The sequence below is a fragment of the Peromyscus californicus genome, unplaced genomic scaffold (genome assembly GCF_007827085.1).
Source record: "Peromyscus californicus insignis strain IS unplaced genomic scaffold, ASM782708v3 Scaffold_3__1_contigs__length_106647218, whole genome shotgun sequence".
In the NCBI taxonomy this organism is placed as follows: domain Eukaryota; kingdom Metazoa; phylum Chordata; class Mammalia; order Rodentia; family Cricetidae; genus Peromyscus; species Peromyscus californicus.
The window spans coordinates 49,699,981-49,717,714 of NW_026294551.1; the positions used below are offsets into that span (position 1 = coordinate 49,699,981).

The following is a 17,734-nucleotide window of genomic DNA, read 5'->3' on the forward strand; positions in this document are numbered from 1 at the left end:
GTGGCGGTGGCGGTGGTGGTGGTGGCGGGGTGGTGGTGGTGGTGGCGGTGGTGGCGGTGGCGGTAGTGAACATGCATATGCCACCATGTGAGTGTGCACGTTGGAGGACAACCTACAGGAATCAGTTCTCTCCTTTAAGCCTGTGAGCCCTGGGGACCAAACTCAGGTCTTCAGACTTGGTGGTAAGTACCTTTATCGGCTGAGCCTTCCCACCAGCACACCTATAGGACTATTATTACTGTCCAGGCTGAGCCCCGAGCATCCCAAGAACTTACAGAAAACAGCATGTTCTTCTTGTCCTGGTTCACGGCTCTGGGGTCTGGGATGGCGTCTGTGTGCTTGGTCACAGAGACAGACTCCCCTGGTTACAAGATGAGATATGAGAAACCCCACCCTGAGACAAGCCCATCACCTGGACCCACCCCCACTCTCCTGGAGCCCTTGGGCCTCACCTGTCAGGATGGACTGGTCCACTCGAAGTGTGGTAGACTTGATCTCAATGAGGCGGAGGTCAGCAGGGACCTTGTCTCCCACTGCACAGGGAGAATGGCAGGGCTGAGAGGGGCCCTAACCCCAGCAAAGCCAGAAAGGCTCCCAGAGGTAAGGCTAAGACTAGAGGCAGGGTCCTGAGCTATGATCCCTCAGGCAGATCCCAGCCACTCTGGCCACAGTCTCTGGATCTGTCCAACAGGGCTTTGGAAGGTTCTACTATCAGTCCTCGGTAGCACAAGATAGAAGCAAGGAGAGAAACAAGGCTCCCTGCTGTCACAGAGTGAAAGGAGAAGGGCCTGGACATACCCACCTGCCACTTCCACAATGTCCCCAGGGACGATGTCCCGGGCTCGGATCCTCTGCACACCCTTGCGGTCAGAGCGGATCACCTTACCCATCTCAGGCTCATACTCCTTCAAGGCCTCAATGGCACTCTCAGCATTGCGCTCCTGCGGAACGTAAGTGGGCAGGTGGTCTCCCTTTGCTGCCCCAGGAGGCCTCCCCTGGAGACTAAAACCTCTGGGACTAGGGTGGACCCGAAAGCAGAAAGCACACCTAGCAGATGGGAGACCCCAGGGACCGGCCCACCCCCAGCACCTCCCACCTGCCACACTCCCACGATCGCGTTAGCCACGAGGATCAGCATGATGACTAGGGGCTCCACAAAGGCGGTTGTGGTGTCTTCACCCTCCTCGAACCAGGCCAGGACCTGCAGGGACAGAGCTGGTCAGCCTGGCTGTGCTGGGGGCCCTCTGAGATGAGCTCCTTGCCTTTTATACCCTGCATTCTGTCTGTTCTCCTGGGGGATCCTGGGCTTAGAGAGAAGGCCTTGGTGGAGGAAGGATACCCACCTTCTAGATGTGCGGCCACAGCCCTCCTCCCACCCAAACCTCTGTCTCCAAGGAAACAGAGGCAGCTGGAGACTTCTCTCTGCCTTCCTTGCTTTTCACTGTGGTCCTCAATCAGCAGCCCCAGATGTTCCTGAGAACTTGTTAGAACTGAAGTTCTCGGGCCAGCCCAGACATCCCGAGCAGAAACTGCTAACAAGCTTCCATGATTCTGGTGAGTGTTCATGGTGAGGGTCCTCCAGTCAGAGGAAGCCTTAATGGGACTCAGGTCAAGTCCCTCATGCACCTCTTGGCCCAACCAAGGACTTGTCACCTCCCTCCAAAGTCCTCATTGTTTCCATCTGTTCTTTGAAGGGTAAAGGCATTCCTTTGGCTTTGCCATTTTAGACATCTGCATGGATGGGTTTTTTTTTTTTTTTATTGTTCGTTTTTCTTTTCTTTTGTAAGAGTTCCAGTTTTCACAAGGACAGTGACCAGGAAAGCCAACCACCACTGGACAGGAAAAGCTAGTCCCAGCCAGTACCATGGGGCTCGACATTCTGAGTCACCAAGATGAAGTCTCCTCCCCAGGAGCAGGAATCATGCCTGCCTGCCTTGTGTTAGTTAGCCTTGTGTTTGCTGCTCAGACACGGAAGACAGTCATTGTCTTCCTCCCCATTCCCATTTGGCCCAGGACCTGTGGTCCAGAAGGGGCCCAGACAGCAAGAACGAGGAAGGTACAAAGACAGAGAAGCCAAGATAGAGGTTAAAGTCTGTTTGAGGAACCCAGGAAGGGACCAAGGCCCTTCATCTGAAGGGAGTTTGGCCCCTAAATAGACATCTAGCAATGTCTGAAGACATATTCGATTGTCACTGGGAGATGCTGCTGGCACCTCACAAGGAGGCCAGGGATGTTCAACATAACAGACCACCCTCACCCCTATCCAGAACCATCTGGTTCAAATGTCAAGGATGCTGAGGCTGACAGACCCTGGCTAGGGCAGGGACAGGACAGGCAGGTTTGAGGTTTTGAAAGCCCCCTGAACCAGGGCATAAATGGGTTAGAGGAGTTCAGGTGGGAGCCCTGAGTTCAGTGTGGGACAGCTGAAGACTGAGGACTGTCCCTGACTGACAGGAGAGCAGCCAGGGGCCCTGAGCACTGTCAGGACCTGGCTCACAGGGTGGCAGGGCGGGCTTACTTACAAAGGAGACCAGGGCTGCCAACAGCAGGATGCGTACCAAGAGGTCATCAAACTGCTCCAGCACCAGTTCCCACAGGGACTTCCCTGGAACAGGAGAGTGTGTGAGGTCCAGACCCCTGGCCATCACCCCCCTCCCCGCCCTGCCCCCATCACCCTCTCCACTCAGAACTAGGGACTTTTAGGGACCCTCTCCCTATTGATCAGAGGGAAAGCCCAAAGTCCTGAAGGGTTCATCTGAGGGTTCAATAAGACGTCTATCTGGGAATGGGGTGTTGCAGCCTAAAGGTGTCTAGCTTGGGGGAGGGTATTATAGCCTGCAGCCTTCCCAACCCACTCGGCCTCACCTTCCTCAGTAGGGAGCTCTGCAGGATCCAGGCAGCCACGGGAACAGGATGAAAGACAAGAGAAAACTGGTTACTAGTAGGCCCTTCTGGAGTCTGGAAGCCCTGAGTCTGGAAGCCCCTCCTGTGGAGCGCATTGGGGCCCACCATGGCATCTCATGTGTCCTCCCAGCTCTGAGGGCACAGAATCAAAGTTCAAGTTCAATGACTACCCTTTACCCCCACCCCCCAAGTCTGTAAGAAGTCTAGTATGGCCTGGCTCACCTTAGGATGAGACCAGAAGGGAAGGGGAGCTTCCATCCCCATCCCCTTTCATAGAAATAAAATTGAGGCCCGGAGAAGAGAAAGAACCCGAAGTCACAGAGTCTACAGTTCTTGCAACCCCATCGCATTGATCTTCCTTGTACAGCTGCCTGCCAGCCCTGGCCAGAGCCTCCCTGCCTTAGCAAGTTGTCAGTGCTCCTTGTAATTCTCAGGAAAAGGCCAGCTGGGAATCCCACCTACCAACCTCCCTGGATACCCTTAGTATTTCTAGACATCAACCAACCATCCATGTTCAGGTCCTTCTTGGGGTCCCTCTTGGAACTCCACTCCAGACACACTCAAGGAAGATGGCCCTCGTGTGTCCAGTCCCATACAACACTGTGAAGAATACTGTCTCTAAACACCAGTAGCACCCGCCTCAGTTTACCCGCCAAACTTCTTTAAAAAGTTCATTTTTCATGTTTATTTTAGTTTCCTTTTTTATGTGTAAGAATGATTTGCCTGCACTTATGTATGTGTACCACATCCATGCCAGAAGAACGTGTCAGATCCCGTGGAACTAGAGCTGCAGACAGCTGTGTGCTAGGAATTGAACCTGAGTCCTCTGCAAGAGCAGCCAGTGCTTTTAACTGCTGAACCATCTCTCCGTCACGCCCGCCAAACTTCTTTCCCACCTACAATTCTTGAATTAATTTCACACCTGCTGTAAGATTACTGGCTAGCTGCTCTGGGTCCCCAGGATCTTTAACTTGCCCTAGCAGCCTCCAGCAGAAGCAGGTGGCATGCCGGGCCTGTCTCATCACATCTGCAAGGACTGCGGATCGGATGGACAAGCAGCTGGAGCAAAGTTCCACAGCCAATCGGTGTCTGCACGGTGCTGTGCCGGTGGCAGAGCTGAACCCCAGAGTTGGCGTTCTGGTAGGCTCCCCTCTTTGCCAGAGCCCTTCCCCGGCTGAGGCTAACTAAAGCCCCCCCCCCCCCCATGTGGCCAGTCTTTCTGAACTGTGCTTCCTCCTGTCCTCAAAGGCCAGCGGCCTCAGCCGCACCCAGGACCCACTCCCAGCACAGATCGGAGCCTCCCCTTTCCACTCCCTGACCGTGGCCCAGTTCCTCACATCTCTCCACCTGTTCTTGGCCCAAAGACATTTTTTTCCTGTGGGAACTCTTTCCCCAGACCGTGCGCCGCAGAGGTTTGGGGATTGCACCTGTCAGCTGAACCACGGACAGCAGCAACCACTGGCCCTCGGGGCTCCGAGAGGGAAACATATAACCTAAAAATATATTTTCTAGCATTTTCTCTAAAGGCCTATTTTAGGCAATGGCTGACATTTTCCACGGAAAATGTAATCTCCAGTGTCCTGTGTTGAGATTAAAATCAAACAGCCTTTCCTTTCTGATCTGTTTAACTGAAGAGAACAGGAAAGGTAGGGGGGAGGTCCAGGCCCAGTTTCTGGGCCAGTTCTCCAATGGAGCAGAGTCCCTTAGAGGTCATCTTAGGTACGCCCCCGCATCAAACAAAGCAATACTCACCTCACAGCACATATCAGCAGCTTCTGCTGGGCTCTACCCAGGAGTCTCTCACCTTGCCAAGACTCATGGCCAAGAGAAGGACTGTCAGTCAGTCTCGCCCGACTCCCTCATGCTGATTCTCTGGTCTTTTGCTCTGAGGCAAGCCTCCCCACCCCCACCCCAGGCTCCATGCCCTCTGTGATATAGATCGGGCAGGATGAGGCCTGGGGTTAGGACACATGTCACAGGCACGCGTACCAGTTCTAGTCTTCAGGCTGCATGCTGCCTGCCCAAGGGGTGTCTTTCTAGAAAGTTCACCTCTTCTACCTGTCTACCTGGATCTCCCCTCTGGCTCCCTGACCCACAGTGACCCACTCTTTAAAAGTCATCCCATTTCCCCAAATACTTCTCCCAGCTTGAGGCCACATTGTAACTGTGCGTTTCTCAGCCCATGAGAGTTTCCAAAAAAAGGATGTGTGTTAGTTCCCAGTCGGCAGATGAGGTTTTTGGTGCAGGGTTCCCTGGAAGGTCACTGTCCCACGGACTGCTCTGTGAAGATGGAGGGAGTGTCTGTCCCATCTAGCACAGCTGTCACTAGCTACATGTGGACACTGAAACCTGGCCAAGTGGCTAATGTGCCTGAGGGTGACATTGCTAATTTTATTGACTTCATTCATTTAAACTTAAGCAGTCACATGAGGCAGTTAGCCGTCTGTCACCGTGGACGGCATGGGCTGGGATACTGACCCTCCACTATAGTGGTGGTAAGGCATGGGTCTACTAGCTGCTCTGCTACCCTTTATGCATGCATGCTATTCTCTAGAATTCTCCTCAGCTTGAGGAGATACTATTATTATTTCCATGTTATATGGCACCTGAGCACAGATAGGCTGAGTCACATCTTTATGACCACACAGCTGGGAAGCATCAGGAAACATTTCTACACCCAGGCCATCTGACCCTCGACCTCTGCTCTGGGCCTCCTGTGCTAACCCCCAGGTAGTCCTGCCTTCCTTCCCCTGGTCCCTTAACTGCCCAGTCAAAGCCACCTGAAAGACCTTGGGATCCTGCATATTTACCTGGATGCCCATTCCTTTGTAGTGAGCCCAGATCCACCTGCCCAAATTACCTGGTCCAAGAGGGTCTGCTGTCCTCACAAGTGGGGTTTTGGGGGCCTCTACATCCTGCCCATTCAAGTCTGGTCTACTTCAAATGCTGATTGCACTAAAACCCTGAAGGACCTGATTCTCTCTTTCACATGAGCGAGTCACAGGGTCACAGAGGAAGCCCAGGTCTGGAAGAGTCCCCAGTGAGGGGAAAGAAGATGCTGGCTCTGCTCTCCTACCTGTCCCTAGCTGATCCTAAGTACTGATGAGGTACCAGGCCGGCCTTGGTACAGACATCCTATTTGCTAAATGGAGGGATGCCTGGTCTCTACCACAGTGTGGACAGCTACACAGGGCAGAGGCAGTAACCTGGTAGGATCCTATTCCCACTGGACTGGCCCAGGCATGGGACCCCCTGAGTCGCACACAAAGAGACTCAGAACATGGCATCTGGTCCCGAGGGCATGATTCGCACCCCGCTCTAATTGTTATGCCAAGGCCACTGGCAGGCCCAGGGGCCCGTGTCTGTTTCTCTGTCTGCACAGAAGCTGTGGTGACAGGGATGCCTCTTGAAGCTGACTGAAGGCCGAGTAATTGGCAGAAAGCTCCTGAGGGAGACAGCATAGTCACCAGGCATCGGCACAGTGACAGCGATGGACCATCAGCTCCACAGCATCTCCAGCACCCAGAACAGCGCCTGGCACACACCATGGAGCCCTGCCTCTGCCTCACTGTGAGCACCAAAGCCCAGGAACAGCCTCTGAGGCTTTCCCTGATCTGCCTGGCCTGCCCTTCCAGAGGCACTCCCCACCTTATGTTTCTCTACAATCAAGCAAGAGGCCTCATGAGGGCCACCACCTTCGTTTCCCTCCATATACCCTTCTCTCATCACCTCATCAAGACTCCAAGAAGCCAGGGGCCCTTTCATCCCAACCTTGTCCTTCCCCACTCTTTGAGCCTTCCACCACTGGACAGGAGCCCCAAGGCAGGCTGAGCCATCCCTGGAACCACACTGTGTCCTCCACCCCCAACCCCAGGGTCATTGTTGAGTCAGTTGCTCAGGCCTCCTGCCCATACCCTGGAGCTATGGAGCAGAGGGTACAGAGCCAAGCACACCACTGGGCTGCGCCCCCCCCCCCCGACCTGTCTACACCCCAACCCTGGGCTCCATGCACCACCTGCTCCTCCAATTTCCTCCTCCAACTCCTTCCTTCTCTCAACATTGAAAACTGGAATTTCGGCTTCTAAATGTCAGTTCCAGCTGGGAGAGGCGGGCACTCACCAAGGTCTTCCTCCAAGGCAAATTTACAGAGCAATTAAATTGTCACTTGTGGAGGCAGGGAGAGGCTCTAGCTAGGCAGGGCCCGCCCAGCCCACCTGGCTCTGCCCTGTCTCCAAGGTCCACCTAGAGTGGATAGCCTGACCTGGCTCTGAGGGGGACCACTCAGGGGGCCAGAGGGAAGTAGCTCCCGAGCTGCAGAGGGGCACACCAGCCTACCCAGAGCTGGTAGTGAAAGGTTTGTCAACACCTGTGTGTCTTGCCACATCACAGGGCAGACCCCACCTTGCTCACTGCGATTCAGCTGGGTCAGGACTGCCACTGCTGTTTGGCAGACCTCAGGGAGGGCCAGGAGATATGACAATTAGAGTCAAGCCCAAAATGGCTACCAGTAACACGGCACTCAGCAGAGGCAGTTTCGGATCCTGAAAGGCACTTAGGAGATGGGGTTGGGGGTCCTATCTGTACTATGCTGAAGAAACTGGGACCCAAAATGGGTAAGTATGCCAGAGGTCAGCCAGAGTGTGAGGCCACACCTGCCCTGTCCTCATGGTTTCTGGGGGTCACGCATATGGGTTTCTCCTGTTTGGTGCCAACTGGGGCCTGGGCTGAAGTCAGGAAACAAGGTCACAGTCGAGGAAGGCACTGTTGAGCCCTCCTGGGATTTCGCCCAACCCAACATCCTTGGCCCTCCAGGGTCCTCAGGGGTGGGTGTTTTCATCAGGATGAACCTAGCACACAGTCTAGCCTTGGGCCTTGGCTTATGCTGTTTAGGGACAAAGAGACATCAGTTGGCTTCTGAGCAACCAAAGATGCCAAACCTGACTTAAAAACAGAAAAAATGCAAGGAAAGATCAAATGTAGGCTTGGACACCACTGGCTGGGCGGCAGAAGTGGGCAGGTCGTCTGCATCAGCCCCGTCGACAATGACCCAGCCACAGCCCCTCCACGTGAAAACACTCCTGTTTTGCTCACCAGTTCCACTAGGTGACATGATGTGAGGATGGGGGGCTCCTAGTAATGCTGTGAGGCATAGCAAAGGAACCACCCAGCTGGGAAGTGGCGTAAAGAAACTGCAGCCTGCCATGATGAAACCCTGTGAGGACACAAGGAAGCCCAGGGGCTGCTCAGGAGATGTATTCAAGAGTTCTAGCCAAGAGGACCATCACATCCAGGCTACTTCCCTCCCTGTTCAACACATCCAGGCTCTGTGTAAAACAACCCTGGACCCTAGATAGCCCCCCACCCACCCACACACACCAGGTGTGTATACAGGAAGGAGACTGGTGGCTGGGAATGGCATTGGGGAGACTTTACTGTATACTTTTTGTACCCTTTGAAGATTACACTTCGTGTAACTTTTTATTAAAAAATGAATTTAGAATTAGGGACATAGCTCAGTGGTTAGAAGGCTAGCCTGGCCTGTGTAAGGCCCTGGGTCAATCCTGAGCATCACTAAAACAAAAACAAAGTGTCACTCAAGCTGAGCATGGTGGCACAGGCCTATAATCCCAGCACTCAGGAGTCTGCAGCAGAAAGACTGTAAGTTCCAAGCTAGCAGGGCTATGGAGGCTGGTGGTGTCTTCATGTGTGTTGGACCTCTTGGCTGGTCTGTTAGTAGCTGTGTGAGGCTTCTATCCAGCTCTGAGGTTTTCTATCAGGGAAGGGAGGGGGGAGTTAGGAGGGTGGCCCCCACCATTTCTCCGCCCCAGGCAGAATTTGCAAACTTTGAGGAGTTAAGCAAATGACTTCCTTGTGGTTTCCAGCACTAACGACTGCAGGTGCATGGCTGACTAGGGTAGGGGGAACACTAGTCCCTGGGGTGTCCCCTTTGCCTGCAAACCCTGCCCATCCTATCGCCCAGCTCCTGGCCCAGAGCCCAGCCCCACCTCCTGGTTACAGGGCAGGGTGACTCTATGTAAGTGACCTCACTAACCGTGCACAAACAACCCCGACGTGGGTCCTACTGTACCCTCCTAACACAGACGCCGAGGCAGAGCGTCCATCCAAGTGGCCTGCTTAGGACAGAGCAGAGCTAGGGTGCTCACCCCTAACTGTTTCACTCCAGAGGCAGAGCAGAGACTGGAGGACACCCAAGCTACACACACACACACACACACACACACACACACACACAGAGGCAGAGAGCAGGAGGCAAGGAGAGGCAGCTGGTTCCCCTCTGCTCACCTGACAACTTCCAGAGCCCTGGACAGCTTCCTGAGGAACGAGCCAGTGATGGGAGGGGCCCGGAGGGCTGAGGAATGAAGCAGGATTGTCTGCTGCCCAGACAACCCCAACACCTAGCACAGGCACAGGCACAGGCACTGGCACTGGGGGCAGACCCTGTGTCTGTCTGATGCAGTCAGGAAAAACTGAGGCCTAACGACAGGCCCCACCACCAACGCCACCACTGACTGTGGCCTTGCGGGTCACTTGAGCTTCTGGTGTCTCAGTCGCCTCTGTGACACGGGCGACAAAGTCCTCACTTAGGCATGGGTTCAGAAGAAGGAACGAGTTAATTGATGGGAAGTGCCGAGAGCAGGGCCTGGCATGAAGTAGGAGCTTCTCTTAACACCATCCAAACGGGCACCCGGAACACCCCTGCCAACCTTTCCTACCTGGCATGAAGCAATTGCTCAATGAAGTAGGAGCTTCTCTTAACACCATCCAAACAGGCACCCGGAACACCCCTGCCAACCTTTCCTACCATGCCCTCACGTACCATGGCAAGCCAAACTCCTCTCCCATCATCACACTCCGACACCCCGAGACTCCATCACCAGGCGAAACTACTTGGCGTAAGGGGGCTGGGGCGCCCTCTCTCCCAGTTATCTCCTCTGCTGGACCAATGAAGTCATGAGCCAGAAAAGACAGTGAACTAGGCCAGAGCCCTCAAGGGACAGAGTCTGTGTGACCTGGGACAGAACTAAAGGCTGAGTCTCCAACTTCATATGAGAACCAAGATTCCTAAGCTGGGGACCACGATCCCATCAAATAGACCGTAGACCCCAGACCTGCCTTCCACTCCCTCAGGGTCGGGGGAAGACCCTGCTTCCCTGTCTTCCTTCTGCAAAGGACACCCTCACTGCCAAGTCATTAATGGGAGATATTAAATAATATTTATCTCCTAGTTCCTCCCACAGCTCAACTAAATATAGCAACTAATTTTTTTGAAAAAGGATTTCTGCTCCAGAAAGATAATATTTACATAAGAGGTGGTTTTCATAAACCAATACAAACCCCAAAGCACCCTTTCTGACAGCTCTTCCTAGTTTCCCAGCCTGAGCACAGGGACACCCAGGCCAGAGCATGGTTCCCTCAACTCTAAAAGGTTGAGGCCCTCTAAAAAGATACAAGTTTGGGATGGGTGGGATCTCTGTCTCTCTGTCTCTGTCTCTGTCTCTCTCTCTCTCTCTCTCTCTCTCTCTCTCTCTCTCTCTCTCTCCTACAGGTGCTATGTCCCTGAGCCAGGAGTGACAGGTCCTGCTCACAAGGACACTGCAGGGAACCTTTATATGTCCACTCCCAGGCTCCTAGCAATGTGTGGGCCACATCTGAATGCAGTCTACTGGCACTGGCGAGGCTTTTGGCCGGAAGGAGAACCCCATGCTCCTTTGAGGGAGGTGAGGAAGCCATACCTCTCCCAGTAAACTGCAAGGGTGCCTGGGCTCCCTGCATGCCCAGAAATGGGCAGGTACCACTCATTTCCCCAGACCACCAGCTGGGGAAAAGACTCCTCTGGGAGCTCCTCCAGACCTCCGACCTGCCCCTCCAGGAAGGTGGGTCTTTGCCCCAGCAGTTCAAACCCACATCAACGCCCCGCCAGCCACATCCGCTTGGGGTTGCAGAAAGAGGAAGACCTGGGGCTGGGAGTAAGCACCAAACATGACAGCTGACAAGATGCACCTTCTCAGGCGTCTTATTAAACCTTCCGGGGAAACATGGGAGCCAGCTGAAAGGCTGGGCCTCGGAGACCCTGGCTAGCGTGTCTTAGAGTCTGCACCTGCTGGGTGCCAGCGGATCGCACAGCATCGCGGGCAGCGGCATTCAGCGAGGCCCTCAGATAGGATTGGCTAAGACTTGCAGGGGTGCACAGTGACAGGGAGTCGGGGACTAGATCCTCTGCTCCTCGCGAAGGAAGCCGTGAGGTCCCGCCAGGTGCCCCACTAGCATCTGCGAAGGCTTACAGAGCCCTAGCTTCCTGCCGAGAGCCAGGAGGGGGACAACCGCTCCCCACCGCGGGGCAGGGACCCGCGCTCACCGTTGGGGCCGTAGCGCTCCCGCGCGTCGGTCACCTGCTCCGGGCTCAAGCCGCCCTCGGCTGTCACCGAGAAGCGGCGCAGCACGTCGGCAGCCGGGAGCAGGTGCGCCTCCTCCATGCTGCCCGCCCAGCCGTCCGCGACGTCCAGGCCGCCTCTCCTCGGGGCTACTGCGCGGGGTGCTGAGGGCTTGGGCCGGGGCGGGCACCTCGCGAGGCCATGACCGCGCTGGGACCTTCCCCGACGGCAGTGGCTGAGGCGGCCCGGCCCGAGCCAGGATGCTGCGCCCCGGGCTCCGTCCCCTGGGCGGGGCGGCGAGGGACCCGCCCCCGCACCCACACCCCTTCCGGCCGCCCAGGCAGCCACCGCCCCGCCCCGCCCCGCCCCGTCCCGCTGTAGGGACAGAATCCCCGCCAGTCCTACCGAATCTGGCACTGAGGCTGCGTCCTGGGAGCCTCGAACCCGGTCTGCAGGGTTGGGGGGGGGGGGGGGCGTGCAGCTACCACGTCGCCGCCTCTTGGTGCCCTAGGGGCGGAGCGGGGCTGTGCAAACTGCAGCTGTCTGTAGGGTGGCGTCCCCCTTCCTAGCACAGCACAGCGGACCCCGGGTCTGGTGGGAAGCAGACTATGTGCATTTGTAGGTCTCCTGCAGAGGAAGCCACCTGATGCTTTCCTCGGGTGCTGAATGCGCGCGCTTTATTCTTTCCCAAAGGTCCTGCGATGAGTGTTCATTGCTCATGCACCCACATCTTTAAGACCCTAAGAGTGGTCCAGTGTAGAAGAAAGGTAAAGAGCACCAGGCTGTTTGTTACCTAAGCGTTCCCCCGCTGGTGAGTGGAGATCCCCTGGGAGCAGGAGCTAGGCAGAGGGTTTCCCTGCTTAGGGTACACGGCAGGAGTGACCTTGACTGAGGGAGGGGCGGGGACAGAGGAAACTCCTCTGTGTCAACATTGCCAGGGAGTGCCAACCGGTTGCAGGCCCGAGGAGGTGGGGGAAGGCAGAGACCACTCACCTTCCTAGAGGGGGAGCCAAGAGAACAGTGTGATCTCACCACCGCCTTCCCCTTCTTGGACTCAGTGCGATCTCTGGATCACCAAGGCTGCCAGGATGGTGCTTCTGGGCACGTGGGCCCCACAGCACCCATGCAACCTGAAGTTTCCGGCCCGCCTGACCTGGGCACCCCAGAATTGGGGTTTTTTCATCCTCTGCTTCCACCTCTCTACGCCCTCAGAATATTGACTAGTGAGGACAGGGACAAGTTGTGCCTTTTAGTGGCTTTGGAAGGGCTGTCCAGACTCTGTGACATCAGCTGGGTCTCAGCTGGCATAGAGATAAAGGAATGCTGGTTTTATGGCTGTGTCTCCTTCCAATTGACATTTTATTTGTTTACTTTGGATTTTTTTCTTTTTTGAGACAGGGTCTTGCTACATAGTCCAAGATGTCTTCGAATTCTTGGCAATCCTCCTGCCTCAGCTTCCAGAGTGCTAGGATTACGAGGATATGATACCAGGCCTGAGCTCCTATTCTGACATTTTAAGTTTTGACTCCAATATCCCCAGACATCTTCCTCCATCCCTTTCCCTCTGTCCAGGATGGTACACAGACAGACTCTCCATTTGTGAGTTGCTGGGAAACTTGTTAGGACTCTGCTGGAGACAGAGCCATCCAGGGATGGTTCCCCACTAGAGACCTTGCTCCCTGAGACATGGAGCTATAGGCATTTGAGCAGCAGACTTCCCTCCTTCCTCCCAAACACACACATCCAGGGGTGCTGACACCTCCTCTGCCAGCCTCGGAGACATGAACCCCAAGCCTCTTCCACTCTCCCCATCCATAACTGTGAGTTGATGTTTGCTGGAAGGCAAGGCCTGGAGGCCTTATGGTTTGCTCTGGCAGCCCTACCCCTTACTCCAGCCCACTCCACCCTGTCTTCAAACCACCATGGGTAGAGCAAAACTGTGGTTCCTACCTCACAGGTGGATACACCTGTCGGCATGCCCCGCCTGCTCAGCTGTCCTCATCAGGACTTCTGAGCACCCCTGCACACTTTCCCCAAGTCCCACACAGTCATTTCACACTCCGACTCTCTGTCCATCGCTTCTATGCGCCCAATCATGTCCTCTGCCTGCACTTAGACAGCTGGAGGCTAGGGTGACATGGTCACTAGCAGGCTGTCCGAAGGGCAGCTCTGTTCTCCCTATGCCCCAGCAGCTATCACGGTCTCACAGCTCCAGGTCTAGCTAGTCCCAGATTTTTCTAACTCTCCCACAGGGCAGATAGTGGCAATTTGCCAGCAGGATCTTGCCTGGCTGCCTCACGTGAGGGGCCAGGACAGTCAGGAGAGGCAGGTGTTCCCTGGGAGGGTTTGGACACATGAAGAGGGTGTTGCAAGCAGTCACAAGTTTGAATTAAATGCAAGAATCACCAGCCTTGTGTCGTGGACAGAGATCCAGTTCCAGCACAGCTGCATCATGGGAGCAGAAGATGGATATCTGGAAGACAGATCAGGAACCTAAGCTTGGACACTAAGCCTTGAATACCCCGGTCCTTATCCTGAAGGCTTTTAAGCAATGAGAGATAGGATCGGATTTGCCTTCTAGAAAATTCTTCCGTGGAGCTAATATGGGGAAGTGACAGATGGGGGCAAGGGAAAGTAGAGTCACCTGAACCAGAGTTTCTGTTTCAGCTTGCTGGGTAGGGGTAGGGGTCAGGCCTGGGAGAAGGGCAGGAGGTTGAGGTAGAAAGAGGAGTCATTGAAGACCAGGTGGGGCCTGAAGTGTGGCAGGGGAGGTGTTAAAGAACACTTCTCTATTTGGGACTAAAGAGAAATCCTGGGAGGCAGCCTAAGCCACCTGTATACCCCCCCCACAAGCCACCGTATACCCCCCCAACACACACACCAAGGGGAAGCCACCTGTATACGTCCCCCACACACAAGCCACCTGTATAACCCCCCCAACACACACACCAAGGGGAAGCCACCTGTATGCCCCCCACAAGCCACCTGTATACCCCCCCAACACACACACCAAGGGGAAGCCACCTGTATACCCCCCACAAGCCACCTGTATACCCCCCCAACACACACACCAAGGGGAAGCCACCTTTATACCCCCCCCCACACACAAGCCACCTGTATAACCTCCCCTCACCCCCAACACACACACCAAGGAAACAAGAAGCCCAGGCCCAACAGTTCAAACAGGGTGAACAGAGCCTAGAAGTTTCTCACCTTAGGCCGGAGGTCCTACTGGGAAGAGGACCAGTGATCAGACCAGAGTTCATAGCTTCAGGTTCGGTGTTGTCTCAGGTGGAATGGCAGGGAAGCAAGGGCAAGTCCAGTGTGGGACAAGCAGGGAGCTGAGCGAGGGAGAGGGAGTGGGGAAGAGAGAGAGTCTGGGAGAGAGAGCGTTTCCACCCTTTTCATGGCGCCTAAGGTGATGTTCTATATAGATGTGCCTGTATTTGAACAAATTTCTGGAGATTTGTAGTCCTTTTTTGGTTTGGTTTTTGAGGCAAGGAGCTGTGTGTGACTGGATATAAGCCCAGCTTCCTCTCTGAGCTCTGCCTCTTCTAGGCTGTGTGGGCTTGGGCAAGGTGCTTCTCACCTCTGAGTCCCACTTTGCTCACGGGCAATTGCCAGGGCAAACCAACTGCCACCACAAAGTCAGCCCCAAATAAACACGTCGTCGTGGTTACGGTCTACAGAAGTTTACTTCTAATGGTGTAGTGGTGCAGCCCACGGAACACTCGGCAAGGAGGTGACCCTGAGACCCAAACTCTTTCCTTTTTGTGGCTGTGCTTTCTTCACTGTGGTGACAAGGTCACCACACTAGCTTCATGGAGCCAGGGAGGGAGGAAGAACATGGCCCCAGTCATAGGGGGGCTTTCATGAGCCAATCCTGGTGGCGATGTCCTTTCCTCTTATAGTCTGTACCAGCAGTTTGGTCACATGGCCCCACCTGTCTGCAAGGGAAGCTGGGAAATGTAGTCCATGCTTAGAAAGGAGGAGGAGGAAGAAGGAGGAAAAGACAGTGCTCTTACCCACACATGGACATAATAGCCCACTCCCAGGGTGCAGGAAATGGACCATAATCAGCGTTCTGTCTTCCTCAGTTTTAATTCTGGGACTCTTCCCTTTTCCGTCCTGCTCTCTGGCCGCCCCAGAAATGATCCCGTTTCTGAGATCTAGAGGCTGGTGTATGACTATTCTAGAAAATGAGACAGCCTGTAGTTCCCTGGCCACAGGATTGGCTCAGAAGTAGCATTGACTAGAACTCAGACAACCAGATATATTGACTTGGATTTTTGTTAAAATATTGGGGAAAATATTTTTACGCTATCAGCTATTGATGGCTGGCAGCCATCTTGTCACCATAAGGATAGCATTTGGATTTCAGTGGGGAATGGCAGCACAGACTCGTAAACCCAGCACTCAGGACACCTGAGATAAGATGATTGGGAGTTTGAGATCAGCTGAGTTATGCAAAGTGCGGTGAAGGGAGGCAGGAGATGAGGAGGAGGAGGGGCCCCAGCAGTGAGGAGATGGAGTACTTTTTGCCTGGTATATATACAAAGCCTGGCTTTGATCCCCAGTACTGCAGAGAGTTTATTAACTAAGAGCTGGGTTTCTGATGGATCCGTAAGAGCACCTTCATTTGCCAGAGCTCAGGAGTCAATAAAATCCCAGCTGGGGATCTTTTGGAGTTTCTGTCATTTGAAAGTAGAAGGCTTGTTGGGCTTTGGTAGTGTTAGAGGCTAACGGTTGGGTTGGGAACCAGGATGTGTTCAGCAGAGACCTACTGAGGTTAATTAACCCAAATTATGATGGGAATTGCAGAGGGATCTGTGGTGGCCATCAGTGCACAGCCCCGTGGAGGGAGATGGAAAACATGCTTCCCAGAGAGAACGGGCTTCCACATAAGCCCTGTGGCTGGCACTGGGGCCACACTCCAGCCCCCTAATTTCTCTTAGATACATACAGTAGACCCCCACGAGCCCCAGACCCATGGCCTGAGATGGGAGGAGCTTCCATACCAGGCAGGGATGTGTCTGTCGTCAGAACAAGTGAGGAGGACCTACACCATGAGCCAGGGTCTGCACTAAACTCCTTTTAGATCTGCTCCTTTTCACCCAGGTGGGGTAGCACATTTCTTCAATCCCTTCACTCAAGAGGCTGGGACAGGGGGTTCTTGAGTTTAAAATCAGCCTCCTGCTATGTCCTATAAAACCAAACCAAACCAAAATACCCTCAGGCTTGTAGGCTTGAGAACCTTAATTTCTTTTGGGGGATCAGAAGCATCTGGTTGCAGGCATCTCAGGTATCCTCAGCCTCACAGCTGAGCCATGTTCTGAGTCTCTGAGTTTATTGTCTTTTTTCTTTGCTTTTTTCTTATTTGAGACAGGGTTTCTCTGTGTAGCCTTGGCTGTCCTGGAACTCACGCTGTAGACCAGGCTGGGTCTTTGAACTCACAGAGATCCATCCGCCTCTGCCTCCCAAATGCTGGGATTAAAGGCGTGCACCACCACCATCCGGCCCAGTCTATTATCTTAAGCTCCCAATCCTCCTCTTGGATAGCCACCTTTGGGGAACAAGTGGGAAGCCCTTTGCTTCCAGCTGTTCAGAGTGGGAGATCCCTAAGTCATCTGGTACCCAACCCTACCCTAGGTGTATTGTTTGAATGTTCAGGCTTAGGGACTCTATACCAGCCCCTAGCATATCCCATCAGTCCTCCTGGGGTCAGCCCCTTGGTCTGGAGTCACCTTCATCTCTTTTTTTGTCTCTGAAATGGTCCTCCAAGGAGTCCCCACATCACCTATCACCTCTTCTGGCTACCCCTCCCACTTTGTTCTCATCTCTCCAAACCTTTTCTAACCACTGCCTGCCTCCATCGGGGAACCCTGAGTTCACATCTGGTTCTCTCCTCCCAGCAGGAGGCTGGCCTCTGGATTCTTGCTCATTCTGTCCCTCTGTGAGATACGCCAATTCCCTTGTAGCTGTCTCAATCCTGGGAGTTCCTGAGGCCACGAGGGCTCCCACCGCCCCATGTGACCCCCACTAGCCCTCTGACTGTTGTTTGTCCCCTGATCCTCTACCTGGTGGACACTCTTGAGAGGGGCCACCTGAGCTATCCCACAGAGGGTGCTAGGAGGAGGTATCCAGAAGGCACACATAGAATGACTGTCCACTGTGGAGACACATGATGCTTGCCCTAGAAGAAGCACGCGTCACCTACTGGGCCACAGAAATGGGCTTGTCATCAGGTGACAGAGAGAGAAGCACTCAGGGTACCCAGGCCAGCCCAGGACAGGATACTCGTGCATTTTGTGCCGAATGGACTTTCTGACATTTTGTGCCTTTTCCTCTCGCGTCTGGGCTGGCCCTGCTGTGGCCAGGCCCGGGACATCAGGCCATGCTACTAACTCCTTAAGGCAACTTCCTGTCCTCACCCCCTT

General features: G+C 54.4%; 1 protein-coding gene across 2 annotated transcripts in view; it reads right to left on the minus strand.

The window, feature by feature from the left end:
* The window catches only part of Atp2a3 (ATPase sarcoplasmic/endoplasmic reticulum Ca2+ transporting 3), a 32,099-nt gene extending 20,537 nt beyond the window's left edge, over positions 1–11,562 (minus strand). For both annotated transcript variants that reach the window (XM_052757844.1, XM_052757843.1), the window contains exons 1-7: positions 11,282–11,562; positions 2,866–2,883; positions 2,523–2,605; positions 1,097–1,201; positions 803–941; positions 453–533; positions 276–361 (exon numbers count right to left, since the gene is read on the minus strand). In XM_052757844.1, the coding sequence (XP_052613804.1) occupies positions 276–361; positions 453–533; positions 803–941; positions 1,097–1,201; positions 2,523–2,605; positions 2,866–2,883; positions 11,282–11,399 (630 nt within the window). In that variant the 5' untranslated portion in view covers positions 11,400–11,562. The remainder of the gene's footprint in view (positions 1–275; positions 362–452; positions 534–802; positions 942–1,096; positions 1,202–2,522; positions 2,606–2,865; positions 2,884–11,281) is intronic.
* Positions 11,563–17,734: the final 6,172 nt, after the last annotated feature.